The sequence below is a fragment of the Myodes glareolus genome, chromosome 8 (genome assembly GCF_982192425.1).
Source record: "Myodes glareolus chromosome 8, mMyoGla1.1, whole genome shotgun sequence".
NCBI classification, from domain to species: domain Eukaryota; kingdom Metazoa; phylum Chordata; class Mammalia; order Rodentia; family Cricetidae; genus Myodes; species Myodes glareolus.
Window position 1 is genome coordinate 15,275,754 of NC_142033.1, and position 15,241 is coordinate 15,290,994.

The window sequence follows — 15,241 nt, forward strand, 5'->3', positions numbered from 1 at the left end:
ACTGAGGAGGATGAAAGGGTGCAGACACACTTCCAGATAGCTGTTGGGAAGGAGCTCTGGTGATCAGGCTCATCCACGGCTCGAGGCCAGCCTGGGCTACTTAAAATCTCAGACGGGCGGTGGTGGCACACACCTTTAATCCTAGTAGAGGTAGGTGGATCTCTGAATTCGCCTCCAAAGCTACATAGAAATCCTGTCTTACAGAACAAAAGCAAAACCCAAAATCTCAACAGGAATAGCAAGTTTGTGAATGTGTGTTAAACAGAATGTAATATTCTAATGTGACTGTCAATGTTTTAAAATTTTGAGACAGGGTTTTTCCTGTCTCAAAGGTATATCCCTGGCTGTCCTGCTGGCCATAACTCAGAGATTCATCTGCTGCTTTCTCCTGAGTGTTGGAATTAAAGGTGTGCACCACCACCGTCTGCTCAAAAACTGTTTTTAAGGGAAGAGAAAACATCCATAGACTATCTTGAAAATAGGCCAGAATTTGCAGGAGCAAGTTATTGGGTCTGGGATTTTTATATTTTGGAAACGAGATCTGGAGAACTTAATCAGGCTGACTTCATCTCAGGCTTATGTCATCAAGTGTTTGTTGATCCTGTTGCCTTGGCCTGCAGGTGTGGATGGTTGGTTTGCCTGGCTTATTTTCAAAATGTTTTTATGGTGTTGGACATTGAGCCTAGACCATTCACTTACTAGGCACGTATTTTACTACTGAAGTATACTCAAGTTGGCTTGGGAAATTCTTTTAAATATTGATTAATAAAGAATTAAAAATTCTCATGTGAGGCTCACTGACAGCACAGCTACCTGGTTTATCCGGGATCAAAATGGGAGAGAATGTAATAGTGACCGTCAGTGGTCTCTTATATGACCTTGGTACCAAGTGATGCACGCTTGAGATCGAGTAGTTTCCTTGAGGAAATCTGGAGGAAGAGTATTACAAGTGGAAAAACAATGTAGCCGTCCAAGTTTCATAGACCAGTTTGGATATTCGTGATGAAGCATCAGTCAAATAATCTAATTTGGCTTTATTTATTTATTTACTTATTTATTTATTTTTGGTTAGGCAGGGTCTCACATTGGTGTCCTGACTGGCCTGGAACTTGCTATTTAGGCTGAATTGGTCTTAAATTCCCTGTGTCTTGAGTCTGGAATTAAAGGTGTGTGCTGTTACTCCTGACTAATTCTAGAATTCTAAAATGCTCTGTGCCGAGTGTTTTTTGCAACCTCTTGATTAGATGAGATCATCTAGGAAGAGTACAGAAGAGGCCGAAGGCTAAGCTCTTACAGCATCTCCTAATTAAAGGTCATAGTGCAGGTGGTGCAGGCAGAGAACGCTGGGACAGTATGTAGGGCAAGGACTGGTGTCTTGGGAAAGAATAGGCGGTTGTGGTAAGTGCTGCGTAGAAGTCAGAATGACAAATGTGTTACTGCAGAGCAGCTTTTGTAACAGACCCTAACCAGTTTTCTCTCTCAGGAGTGAAGGTGCAGCAAGCTGCCTCTGGTCTCCCTGTCTTTTAAGAACAAGAGTTGAATGGAGGGTCAACTAAGTGTAGGACAGCTTTGAGATTACTTTAGAGCATAGCACATGAAGGACTTTGGTAAGTTTTTATGGACCAGGCCTGGGTCCATAAAAGTCATGGTCTCGTTGGCAGTGAGAAATAAGCCATCTGTAGGGATAGGAGAGGGGCAGGTGATTAGGAGTAGCAGGTGATGTGCCCTGGATAACTGGCAGCAGCAGGTAGAATATAGTGGCTTGGTAACAACCATCTCGGTGAAGTGATGGCTGAAGCCTAAGAGGACTGCAGGTAAGAATGGAAACTGATTCTGTCTTCTGAAGTTTAAAAAAGCAATTTAAAAAAATGTGTATGAGTGTTTGGCTCATATGTCAGTGTACCACAAGTGTGCCTGGATGCCCCAGAACTGGTTTTACAAACAGCTGTGAGCCTCTGTGTGGGTTCTGGAAGAACAGTGGACTTAACTGCTGAGCCACCTGTCCGGCTGCCTTTTCTGAAAATGGGCTTTAGAATGGGGTTGGAGGCTACAAGGAAATTAGAGGATTATATATGAGGCATGTTACCAGTGGGGGGAAAAATACAACTCCACATAGTTTAGCATTTTAGGATTAGATTCCTAAATTGGCACCAATGTCAATATCTTAGTGACTGACAGCAAAATATAAACTATGTGGAACTTGGAACAAGTGGTATACAGGATTTCCCCTTTGCAGATCTAACAGCCTTTGGTGTGGGCATGGGTTGAGATCTCAGATCTCAGTATGTAGACTTGGTTGGCTAGGGACTCAGAAATTCTGCCTCTACCTCTTTGAGTTGCATGCCTGACTTCTTGAGACAGGGTCTCTCTTTATAACCCTGGCTCTCCTAAAACTGGCTATGTAGACCAGGCTGGCCTAGAACTCAGTCTGCCTGCCTCTGCAGATGCTGGTTTTAAAGGTGTGTGCCATTACGCTTAGCCCTAAGTTTTTAGTAAGTGAAATCATTGTAGATGGAGAACAGAATTAACTCTTCTTTATTGATCAAAGAACCCCAAAATGAATCAGTCTGTTTTTCTTTTTCCTCCCCTCTTTTTTTTTTTTTCCCCCGGGACTCAAATCCACCCCTATTTTCTTTTGGTTTTTAGAAACAGGATTTAATCCCTGTTAGTATGATTGTCCTGGGACTTGCTCTGTAGATCAGGCTGGCCGTAAACACAGAGATTGGCCTGCCTCTGCGTCCTAAGTGCTGAGATGAAAGGAATGTGCCATCACTGCCCAGCAGCCCCCAGGTGTTTGTGTGTTGTGTTCATAGTTATGCTGTACAGTATACTGTAACAGAGAACTTTCTTTGTGTCAAGATATCAGAACCCTTTTGTTCACTTGATGACTTGAATGATACCAAAACCTCTCGATAATCAAGTTCTCAGAACTGCAGAGGCCTTGGGGTAAGGGTAGGGAAACAAGGAATGGCTGGTACGTCCTTGCCTTTGGATGACAAGATGTATAGTGATGACAGTTATGAAGTAGTTTAATAGAGATAATTGTCAGTGTGAGGAAAAGAATAGGTCGACTGTAAGCTTAAGATTTATAGATTTACTAAAAAAGGCATCTGGGGAGATGGGTGATTCTTAGTTTTTTTTTTTAATTGAGAGGTAATTTACATGCCTAGCAATCACTTTTAAGAATTTTTTTTTATTGCGTGTGTGTGTGTGTGTGTGTGTGTGTGTGTGTGTGTGTGTGTGTGTGTCTACATCAGGGTAGCTTTCAGGAGTCAGCCCCCCCCTCCATGGATCCCAAGGATCCATCTCAAGTCTGTAGGCTTGGTGACAAGTACCTTTACCCATCTAAACATCACATTGACTTCTAGTCACTTGGCTAAGAGTGTACAACTGAGTTCTTGTTGATTTCACAAGGTTATATAACCATCACTACTGTCTAAGTCCAGAATATTTTCATCACCTCCCAAAAGAAACCCTATACCCATTAGTGATTATTTTCTTTTCCCATGTACCTCTAAATCAGTGGTTCTCAACCTTCCTGATGCTACGACCCTTTAATATAGTTCTTAGGCTGTGGTGACCCCACCTATAAAAGAACCTTTGCTGCTGTTACGAATAGCAGTGTAAATATCTGATATGGAATCCCTAAAGGGGTTGGGGCTCCCAGGTTGAGAACAACTGCAGTCTAACTCACGGCTACCATCTTTTGTTCCTGTGGGTCAGCCTATGCTGGACATTTCCCATAAAACGGAATCATGAGTAGCATTTTGTGTAGCATCTTCCCTTTATAGTGTTTTCACGATTCATCTACCTTGTGATATGAATTCACTTCCACTTAATGGTTGAAGAATATTCTATTACAGTGGAATTGCTACAAGCTGCAGCATTATACAGTAATTGTTCAGCCATCTTTTCATGAGCAACTTATCAGGACCAAGGGATCTGGTGAAGGCTAAACCAAAGGCAAGGCTTGTTGGCGTTACTGCTTTGTGAATAAAGTGGCTGCCCTTTGCTGTTCGCTGTGCTAGCTCCCTTTCTGTTACATGTTTGGGGATTAATTCCCATACTTCAGAACTTTTTAGTGAAAACAGTTTCCCACTGCCAAGTCTTGTTCCTCTAGGTTAAGTGCAGAGATCTGCCTTCCTGCAATTATCCTTATCAGCAGACATTTGGTCTAGGGTCCAGGCAAAGAGCATCCTATCTAAGATATTCACAGATCTCCAAGGACAGAATTACTACCTGCCCAAGCTGCTGCTCTGGTTTTACCCCACAACACCCACAATTAGAACAGCTGATAACAGTATAGCCCGGAACTGATAATTTAAGAGGCCTGGGTCTCTTCGTTTAGAGCAGTTAGTTACTCCAGACCTACGGCGGTAGTAACTACAGTGTCTGGTGTATGTGCTATCAGGTCAAGAGCCATCAGCTTCCCCTAAGTTGCCTAGTTACCTGGCAGCCTCTATGCATACTGGGAGAAGAGGATTGATGCGCTGATTTAAAATACAATCCATGCCCTATTCATAATTTTACTGAAAGTAAACCTTTTAGCTCTTACCTATCACCTAGTAATGTAGCATAGCACACTAATTTTCCCCTCTAGAATTTCCTAATTCCCTTAACTTTCTCCATTAATTAATACACCGAATGTTTACTAGCCACTTGTGTGTGTGTGTGCGTATGAAAACTCTTAATCTGATTTTCTGTGGAAGCTGCTAGTGCTGGAGAATTGCTGGTTTTAAGGATATGTATGACTGGGCACGTTTGTAATGGGTGGGACAAGGGACAGTGGAATGATGCAGTAGAAAGAGCAAAGGAGAACGCATAGAAATGAGAAGGAAGAAGAATAAAGAAAAAGATGGACGATTCCTGTTGTGAGTAGATTTCTTACCCCTCCGATTTCTAGCCCCTCTTTTGCTATCTGTGGCATCTTTAATTGAACCCTGAAAGGGAGTCTTAAAGGTGAAAACTTTTAAGTTCCCTAAACTTAACCTTCTTAATGCTGTGATCCTTAAATACAGTTCCTCTTGTGGTGACCCCTGGCCATAAAATTTTCATTGCTACTTCATAACTGTAATTTTGCAACTGCTATGAATTGTAATGTAAATGTCTGTTTTCTGATGGTCCTAGGTGACCCCTATGAAAGGGGTGTGTAACCATAAAGGGGCCAAGGCCCACAGGTTGAGAACCACAGTTATAGGGACTGAAAATGCTAAACCACATCCTCAGTCTTAACAGATTGGTTTCTCTGCTGATGGACATGTGGGTTTCCTCTTGGCTGCTGTCAACACTACAACTACCAGCTTTGAAATCGAAGCTTTTCTGTGAATGCAGCTGTTACTTTTCTTGGGTGTGTATTGAGAAGTAGACTTGCTATGTTGTTACAGTCCTCCTTCTCCATCACAGATTTACAGCTCTGCTTTGCTGCCATTTCTGGAGGACTGGGTTCCACCTCGGCATCTCCACAGTGTTTTCCTTTGAACACTCACTAATTCTGATGATTTTTTAATTTTAAGAGCCATTTTATGGCTTTCCTACTGTGAGTGGCTCATGTTAATGGCATTTTTCTTACTGTTCTTTCTTTGAACTAAAAAACGCTTTCTGCTTAATTTTAGCTTTTTTGTTACTATTATTTTGCATGCCAGAGTTCGTTATTGCTGGACAATGGCCTTACTGCTGAGCTGTATCCTCACCTAATTTTTACCCTTGTGGATCAATTATTTTGTGTCAAATCCAAGATTTCACAAACAGCTTTTTCTGATTTTTTTTGTCTCTTATTTGTCCCTGTTAAATTACTCTTGTCCTGTGCAGTTATATTCACTCCCTCCAGTTCTCCATTTTCAAATTACCAGCTAGCTATGATAATTTATCTATTGTCTGTTGGGTGCCAGGTTTTCCCTATGCTCTCTGTTCCTTTGTTTAATCATCTTGTATTACGTACCTCATTTTCTCCATTCTTGCCCTTAAGTTTGTCAGTCAGTTTTCATTGTAAATTCATGGTATCCAGGTTCAGGTGGGCACATTAGACTTTTTAATTCTGGTCCTATTTAAGTGACTGTTAGAACTACCTACCTAAGGGAGTTTAAGCTTACAAATTCTTGAGCCTCAGTCTGACCAGTCCTTTTGTTACCTTGTTTTGTTTGATACAGGGTCTCAGTATGTAGCTCTGGCTGGCCTCAAACTTGCTATGTAGCTTAGGCTGGCCCGCCTGGGATTAAGGGTCTCACTACCATGCCAGGCTGCACAACACCAGGTTTAACAGAAGAATGAACTTCACTAAAGATCTAGACTTGCTAACGTGCACATAATCTCTCTGCTTCTTCACTGCTCTAATGCACCCTTACAGTTGGTATCTCACCAATCTTCGTGTTGCCTCCTTAGCTCACATTTTCCCCTACCAGTTATTTTACTGTTTAAGAAAACAAAGAATCCCATTTGTTCTTTATAACCTCTCTCTCCTCTCCAGGAATGGGGTTGACCCAGGACGTAATCTTCCTTTTCTTCCCTTCCTGAGAGTGTGTCTCATGTAGCCCAGGATGGCCCTGGGTTTGACTTGTAGCCAAGAAGGAGCTCAAATTTGTGATACTCCTGCTCCCCACTTCTGAGGGCTGAGATTACAGGACTGTCCCACGACCATGTCTTATAAAATGTGGGGTGTCGATCCCAGGGCTTTGAGCTTTCCAGGAAAGCACCCCACCACTGAGCTGTTCTCTCAGGTTCCAAAGGGACTTGTACTTCCTGAATTACCCTCTATCACCTTTACAGTTATTTCCCACATGGATTGTTTTAAAATGCTTTCTCAAGTATCACCTGTTCACTTTTGGCCTTTAGCCTTTCTGTTCCCATGGATACCAAAGGCTCATTTCAGTTTCAGGGCCTCTTCGAAGGCCCTGAAAATGTTCCCTTTTGTAAGGCTGAAAAAGTAAAGTACTTATGAGTTTCCTACTCCCAACAAACCTCAGTTTATTCATAAAAATTCATATGAGAGGCTAGAGAGATGGCTCAGTGGCTAAGAGCACATTCTACTCCCGAGGACCCAGGTTTGATTCCCAGCGTGCATATGGCAGCTCACAAGCTGACTGTAACTCCAGGTTCAAGGGGTCTGACGCCCTCTCCTGACCTCTATGGGCACCAGGCACACTCATGGTGCTCAGATATACACAAACATATATTTTTTAAAGCTCATGTTTGTTACAGTTTAGAGGAAAGAGATAGGACATATCTTCAGCTTGGTCACAGTTCATGGCTACATGACAACGCATCTCATCATTTGGGTTGTCCTCAAAGGGCTTTTTCCATAGCCAGATCCCAGACGTGGTCCTCAAAACCGTAGGTTCGGGAACTAGATTTTAAGCAGTTTGGTGAGGGTAAGTGAGCACTGGGAGCTTACTGCAGAACCAGCCGAAGAGGAGATTCTAAAAGAATTGTTCTTACACCTTACTATGCAAGAACGATCACAGGTTGCTGGCTAGGACATGCCTGTTCTCAGGATACTTCCAGCTATTTTAGAAACCAAATAGGATTACAAATTGTGTGGCTATTGTAAGACCAAACAAAAATATTTGGTCTTACAGTCTCGGCCCGTTAAAAATGAGTGAGAGCCCCCGTTTCCCTGCTTCCTGTACGATGTCAGCACACGCACGATGATGGTCTACAGATCTTGCCCAGTCACGGCATATCTGTTCTTCAGGCATAAGGCAAGTTTTGAGCTCCAGGTTACCCGGAGCTCATCCTTTCATGTCTACTCTGGGTTCTACCCCAAATCTTGCCCGAGGGTGCTGGCGTCCCCGGAGTCTTTTTTCATGTCAAGGCTGTTCACCTAATACCTTATTTACCTGCCTCTGCTAAACAACCTACTAAGCGCCTCCGTCCACCACCCGGAACGGAAAGGAAGTGAGGAATCGCAGCTGGGCGGAACCTCCCTGGGTGAGGCCCGCGCTCTGCCGCGCCCCGGGCGGGTTAGGTGGGGACCGCTCACGGTCTCCTCAGTCCTCCAAAGCCGCCACCTTCGTCCGCCTCGTGGCCACTCGAGTAACCAGCGATCCCTTGAGAGCAGAGGCGGTCTGGCCCAGGCGGAAAGGTCCCTACAAACTTAAGCCCGTAGGTGCGAAGACGCGGGCGTCACCTGACCGAACCTGCCGAGTCCAGGTGAAGGGGCGGGGCGGGATGGCGCGGAGCCAATCATAGCGCCTGACGACAGCGCTCCACCAATCAGAATCAGGGAGGCTCCGGCGCACGCTGGGCTGGCCCGGGCGGGTGAGAGCCGCCCCCTTGCAGCTGGGTGGCCAACGCCTTCGCCAGAGGGTTACTAGGAGTGGTGCTGCTGCCCCGAGCTGAGCCGACCGCAGGGCTGTCGGCAGGCGGTGCCGTCTTTCGCTAGCTCAGTTCTCTGCAGCTCTTGGCCGTGACAGATGCTTGTGTCCGTGCCTGTCGCGGACGCATTCTGACCCCGGCCCTTCCTCTCTCTGGAGACTGCCTATGGCTGGGGACCGAGTGAGGTCGTTGCCTTGACGACGGCAGCATGCGGCCCGCGGTCCTCGGAAGTGTGAGCTTGTGGAGGGCAGAAGCCAATCTGCCTCCCTACCTGCTTCACCTAGGACCAGTAACTGCGTCCGCAGAGAAAATCCCAATACTGGGATTGCTAGTTGTGCTAGTCAGCATCTTTTAGATCTGCTAGCGAGATGCATATCACCTCCAATTTGTTTCCAAGTTGAAAACCTTTGGCTCTTTCCATGTGAAGGGTTTGGAAGACATAGTAAGTATAATACTTTTTAAAGCCCTGTTATCTTGTTCTTTTTATCTATAGAAGATTTCAGTTTTATTTTAACCAAAGAAAATTGGTGGTATTTGAACAGTGTGCTTGTATGGCACGGATCTTAAATTACTGTAGTGCCATGGTCACAGACTCCCTTTTTGTGTGCCACGTGATATCCATAGGTTTAAGAATGGAAGGCAAGAACAAACATAGATTATAAATAACTGAGGAAGCAAGGCGTATTTTAGGCCGTGATATTTTTGAGGTATTTGTAGACAGACTCACTTGAACGAGCAGGCGTGCCCAGTGTAGTGTGTCCACATGCGCAGTTGGTTGGGAGAATGAACTTGGAGCTTGTATGATACTAGCTCATGATATGTTTCAGAACTCTGTAGACATGCTTAAAGTAATTTTTATTTTGTTCACTTTGCATCTTCAAATATCTAGCATGTCGATTACAATCTGATTAAAAACAGTCCAGGATGTAGCTTCCAGCTATTTGTATTATTGGCATTACTAACCTAAAGCGTACTCCTTTATAATATATACTTAACGGAAGGCTAAAAACTAAGCACTAGAAGACTTTTCCAAATATAAACGTTTTATTAAAAAGTAATTAAAATTAAAGAGATTTAAAAATGCCAAATATATGGGAAGCCAGTTCCTGGGACACTGGGAGTAGGTTTTAGTAGAGTCTGATACCCAAACCAGTATCGAATTTGAGGTTCATGGGGATTGCCTTCACCCCCCATCATTGTCCTAGTCCTTTATGTTTATCTACGTTTGCAGTTTGCAAATCATGGGTGCTAGATGGTGTAGTTCTGTGGCAGAAAAAAACACCTTCTTAACCTATTGGAGGCCTGGGTTAATTCTCTCTCTCTCTCTCTCTCTCTCTCTCTCTCTCTCTCTCTTGCTCTCGCTCTCGCTCTCGCTCTCGCTCTCTCGCCCTCCCTCCCTCCCTTCCTCCCTTCCTCTCTCCCTCCTTCCTTCATCTCTATCTCATAAAACCTCAAACTGTTAAATGTCAAGAGTTGGAAATGTAATATATACCTTTATACCTTGGATTATTGTAATTTCCTAGAATAAAAAGACAGTGGGATTTGTTTTTTGTATGTTTGTTGGTTTTCCCTTTGCTCTTCATATGCAGATAGAAAAGGCACTAAAACATCAGCGGTCTTTACAATTTGGGGAAGTTACCTTCAGATCGCCATAGTACTCCATCAGTATTAAGAGGAAAGAATCATTTTTGTTTCACAGTTTGGTGTTTTGTATGGTCAGGCTTTAAAAATTCACCTATGAGTCATTTGAATATAAGCTTACCTAATGGTTAAGCCCTTTCAAATCCCTGTTGAAACCAAAGGAGGATCTGGAGCAATGTTTTTTATTCATGGCTACTGGAATTTAAATTTCAAAAACCAGACTTAAAAACAAATAAAATTTATCCTGGGTATGGTGGCATACTCTTTTAATCCCAGCACTTGTGAGGCAGAGTCAAGTAAATTCTATATAGTATATAGAATATTACTATATTACACCCATACTAAGCCCACATTCTACCACTGAACCACATTTCCAGCATAAAAATAGCGATTTTTTTCTGTATTAAAACATGCAATATGAAAAAAGTTGATTACTGGATTTTCATCAATTATTTATAAAATAAGATGATACCATTTATGATTGACTTTATTCAGAAAATGCCTTATAATGAGATAAAAGAATCCTGTGTACAGAATTTAAGTCTAATATAGTAATTTAATCAGTATATAAGAAAAGTGAGAAGGAACTCATGAGATGGCTCAGCGCTTAAGAGCTCTGGCTGGAGCCTGGTGTTGGTGGCCCATACCTTTAACCCCAGCACTGTGAGGCAGAGGAAGGCAGAGCTCTGTGAGTTCAAGACCAGCCTGGTCTACAAAACAAAACAAAGCACTGACTGCTCTTCCAAAGACCAGGGTTCAGTTCCGAGCATCTCCAAGGCAGTTCACGTTGCCTGTTACTCCAGTTCTAGGGAGTCTGACACCCTCACACAGACACACATGCAAGAAAACATGTGTGTGGAAACAGGGTTTCTCTTTGTAGCTTTGGCTGTCCTGGAAGCCTGTTTGTAGACCAGGTTGGCCTCGAACTCACAGAGATTTGCCAGTTTCTGCCTCCCAAGTGCTGGGGTTAAAGGTGTGCACTACCATGTCCATTAGTTACTATTTTTATTTTATTTGTATGAGTGTTTTCTCTGCACATACGTATTGTGCACCAGTATGTATGTCTGTGCCTAGTGCACACAGAGGGCCAGAAGTGGGTGTTGGGTCTTCAGAAACTGAAGCTATGACTGTGATTTATTGTGGGGTTTTGGGAGCCAAGCCCAGGTCCTCTGGAAGAGCAGTACATGTTCTTAATCGCTGAGCCGTCTCCAGTCCCAGAATAAAAATTTTTGGTTTTCGTGAAAACCAAATTCAGTTGTGCTCCTTTCATCTTTAAGTGAAAAGGATTGTACTTTGTGAGCTGTAGTTGTTTTGAACTATAGCTTATTGCTTCACATATTTAAAAATAAATTTATTTATTAATATGAATTTATACAATCTAAAATGTAAGGTTAGTGGTTTTGATTCCTTTGCATTGTTTATTTTTAAAGTGCATAAACATTTTGAATGTTTAGCTTAGTGTGGGAATGGTAAGAAACGGTGATAGGTTACAGATAGCTGTGAACCTAGTGACTTGCTGTAACAAGGGAAACAATTTCCCAAGACAATTTGCTGGGAGACTGGAGCAAATGGACTCACTCAGCATTGTTAATGCTATGCTTTGTTTTCCACAGCAAGAAAAATTCCTACTGGTTTCAAATTACAATGGAAAAATATGAGAACCTAGGATTGGTTGGAGAAGGGAGCTATGGAATGGTGATGAAGTGCAGGAACAAAGACAGCGGAAGAATTGTGGCTATTAAGAAGTTCTTAGAAAGCGATGATGACAAAATGGTGAAGAAAATCGCTATGCGAGAAATCAAGTTACTAAAGGTAAGTGCATGCACTGAATCGAAGATTAGCTGGTTCTTGTTCAAGGTTGTGTCACATTTGCAGGAAAACATCACTGGTTTGTGGGGGGTGGGGAGTGCACATGTGTGTATGTACATGTGGAGGCTGGAGGACAGCCTTGAGTGTTACTACTTAGCAGCTGACTACCCAGGAACTTGCCAAGTAGAAAAGACTCTCTGGCCAGTGAGCCCCCGTCTTCATGTCTTCACCTTCCCAGCACACTATGCCTTGCCTGGGTGTTCATGCAGGCTGGGGATCAAACTCAGACTCCTGTGCTTTGCTGATTAGGTGTCTCCCGAGCCCTGTGTTTTTGTATGTCAAACTTGGTGCATACCTGCAGTCCCAGCACCTTGTGGAGCAGAGGCAGGCAGGTTCCTGTGAGCTGCAAGCAAGCCTGGTCTACATAGAAAGTTCTAGGACAGCCAGGGCCATATAAAGAAACCCTCTCTCAAAAGAGGCAAGAACAACTGTATGTGAGGATTTTCTTCAGGATGGTGTCTTACCAGTAAAGAAAAATGAAGACTTATTTTTAATTATAAATGCTTGCAATAGCTTAGGCTTGTTAGTAACTAGTTCTTACAACTTAAATTAACCCATATGTTTTATGTATGCTCTATCATGTGGCAGTAACTTATCTCAGTACAGCATGCTCATCTTCCTTCTCTCTGTGTCTCCTTGAGACTTCATCCCCGCCCCTAGCTGTTGACCATTTAGTCCTTTATTAAACCAATGAGAGCCACACATATTCACAGTATACAAAGAGATTGCTCCACAGAATTTCTCCCATTTTGTCTAATTAAAAAAGAAGGTTTTAACTTTAACATAATAAAACTATATGGTTGTAGAGGAGGGGGCTCGCTTGTTTGTCCCAACTGCCCAGCTAGCTCATACCCAAAATAACCACACAAAAACTGTATTAATTAAAACACTGATTAGTCATTAGCTCTAACTTCTTATTTGCTAACTCTTACATATTAGTTTAACCCATTTTTATTAATCTGTATATTGTTACGTAGCAGTGGCTTACCAGAGATTCTAACCAGCATTCATCTCAGGCCGAGGATCCATGGCTTCTCTCCTTTTTTTTTTTTTTTAATTTTTTTAATGATTTATTTAACTTTTTTTTTAATTTTATGTGCATTGGTGTGAAGGTGTCAGATCTTGTGGAACCACATTTTCAGACAGTTGTGAGCTGTTATGTGAGTGTTGGGAATTGAACCCAGGTCCTCTGGAAGAGCATTCAGTGCTCTTAACCACTGAGCCATCTCTCCAGCCCCCATGGCTTCTCTATTGACTCTGCGTTTTTCCTCCCAGAATTCAGTTCTGTCTTCTCCACCTATCAGAAGAAGTTCTGCCCTATCAGGCCCAAAGCAGTTTCTTTATTCACTAACCAATGAAAGCAACACACAAACAGAAGGAACTCCTACACCATTTCCCCTTTTCTGTTTAAACAAAAAGGAAGGCTTTAACTTTAACATAGTAAAATTACATATAACAAAACAGTTATCAAGCAAGAATTACAGTTACAATATTTATATCTACTTTATCTTTTATCATAACTAAAGAAGACTATAACTATAACTATAAATTCTTCAACTCCATCAAAGACTCCAGAAGGATATTATATTACAAGTTATAATATTATAAGTAAACAGGAAGTGTATTATAAGCAACTTCCAAAACTCTAGAAATGACAGAGACATCTTGCTGCCTGGACAGTCACCCAAGTTCTTCTGTACCATTGGGGTATCCATCTTCAGCCTACAGGTCCATAGTATCCAGCTGACTTTTCCATGAAACAGGAAATTTCAAAGACAGTTCAGTCACTGTCTTCTGTATTCTGCAGAATGTCTCGCAGACTCTTTCATGAAGCAGGAACCCCGAAGGATCATCTCACCTTTAGGCAAGTTCAGCAGTCATTTCTCTCTGGGTCCTGTATGTCCAGTGAAGCAGTCCAGGCAAGAGCAGGTCTTGTCCAAATGTCTAACCAACTCCATAAGGAGCCTCTTTGATGCCCATCTTCCTCTTGGAGTAGCTGGTGCTGCCAGGAGCAGATGTGTCTCACTGTCTGAAAAGTCCTAAATTCTTAAACATTTTAAATGCCATATTCTGAAGGTCTCTGAAAGATTTGAAGAATACCTATCTAACTGAAATACTTCTCCTTACATCTAGAAAATCTAACATGACTACAAATTTGACTATTATAGATGATTATCTATTAACCTATATTTCTTAATTATACATTATATTTTTAAATGAATTACATAATTACAGTACCTTAATGAAGAGCAGAAATATATATATATATACATAACAAAATTGACCTTAAATTTCTATCAATAAACCAAGATCTATACCAAAGCAAATTATTCATCTCTATAGCATATCCCCCTTTAAATGTAAAAGAACATTTATAAACAATATTTGGGAATATGGACGCAGTTCTGTCCATACTGCTTCCTGCTGACTGGAGGCACTGTTAATCAGGTCTTTCATTGTGTATCCTGTGTGCTAGGTTCATCTCAGTCAGCAGTTAGGTGAAGAAATTTTTTGAGGGTGTTTAGGTCAACCTTTCAGGAGGTTTTGATCCATGAAACCATATTCGCATGGAGACAAACTACAGGTTCTTATCTTCTGTGAAAACAAAAGAAGAACCTCTTTTCCAAAGCAACTTATCCTTAGACTCAAACTTGGAAGTCATGATACCTTTATAATATACATGCTGGTTTAGCTTAGCAGCTCATACAATGAAATGTCTCTCTGTACTTAGCTCCTTAACAGTCAAAAAACTCAGAGAAAACACAATAATATACAGAATCCAGACTCTCTGAATTTTCATCTTTACTTGACTTATTTTTCTTTACTCCTTTTAATCTATGACTGTCTGTACTCTGTCTCTTTAAAGACTTTACCCTTTTTTTTTAAAAAAAAGCATTAACTTCATTTTATGACTCTCTATACTCTTTTTCTTCTATGAAGCCTATGTGTATTTATCCAACACTGTGGCCCATTTAGAGTTCTTTTATGTCTGAATCTGTCCTTATTGCGTTATCTGTAATTTTTTACTGATCAGAAGTGTTTCTTAAAATGCTAAGCACTCCTTAAAAACTTAAGCTGCGCCATTGCTTTGGTAATAGGTCAGTGTCTACTTCCCTGCCTAGTCCAGCATGGTGGAGCCACTGGCGCCTCTGAGCTATGCTGAGGCTTATGCACTGCCCCACTTCCAGCCACACTGTGAGTCCACGTTGCCATCAAGCAAGCCATCGCCCTTTACTCACAAACCCCCTCCAAATGCTTGGTTTTCCGAAAGAGCCAGAGGTCGTACTAGCAGCATAGCCCAGAAAGCCAGCAGTTTTAAGACTGCCCCTTTTTCCTGCTATGGCTGCTGAGTCAGGAAAATCTCTCTTAAAGGAACTATGGCATGCTGCCAGCAAACAGCAAAAATCTGTGTTAAACTCTC

The 15,241-nt window shown here is 42.1% G+C and overlaps 1 protein-coding gene across 2 annotated transcripts in view; it reads left to right on the plus strand.

The window, feature by feature from the left end:
• The first annotated feature begins 7,955 nt into the window (after positions 1–7,955).
• The window catches only part of Cdkl2 (cyclin dependent kinase like 2), a 35,618-nt gene continuing 28,332 nt past the window's right edge, over positions 7,956–15,241 (plus strand). Inside the window, exons 1-2 of one of the 2 annotated variants that reach the window (XM_048425512.3) lie at positions 7,956–8,145; positions 11,565–11,763. In XM_048425512.3, coding sequence (XP_048281469.2) covers positions 11,596–11,763 — 168 coding nt within the window. In that variant the 5' untranslated portion in view covers positions 7,956–8,145; positions 11,565–11,595. Of the gene's footprint in view, positions 8,146–8,268; positions 8,753–11,564; positions 11,764–15,241 lie in introns of those variants that run through there. The other variant, XM_048425505.3, reaches the window with a different exon arrangement.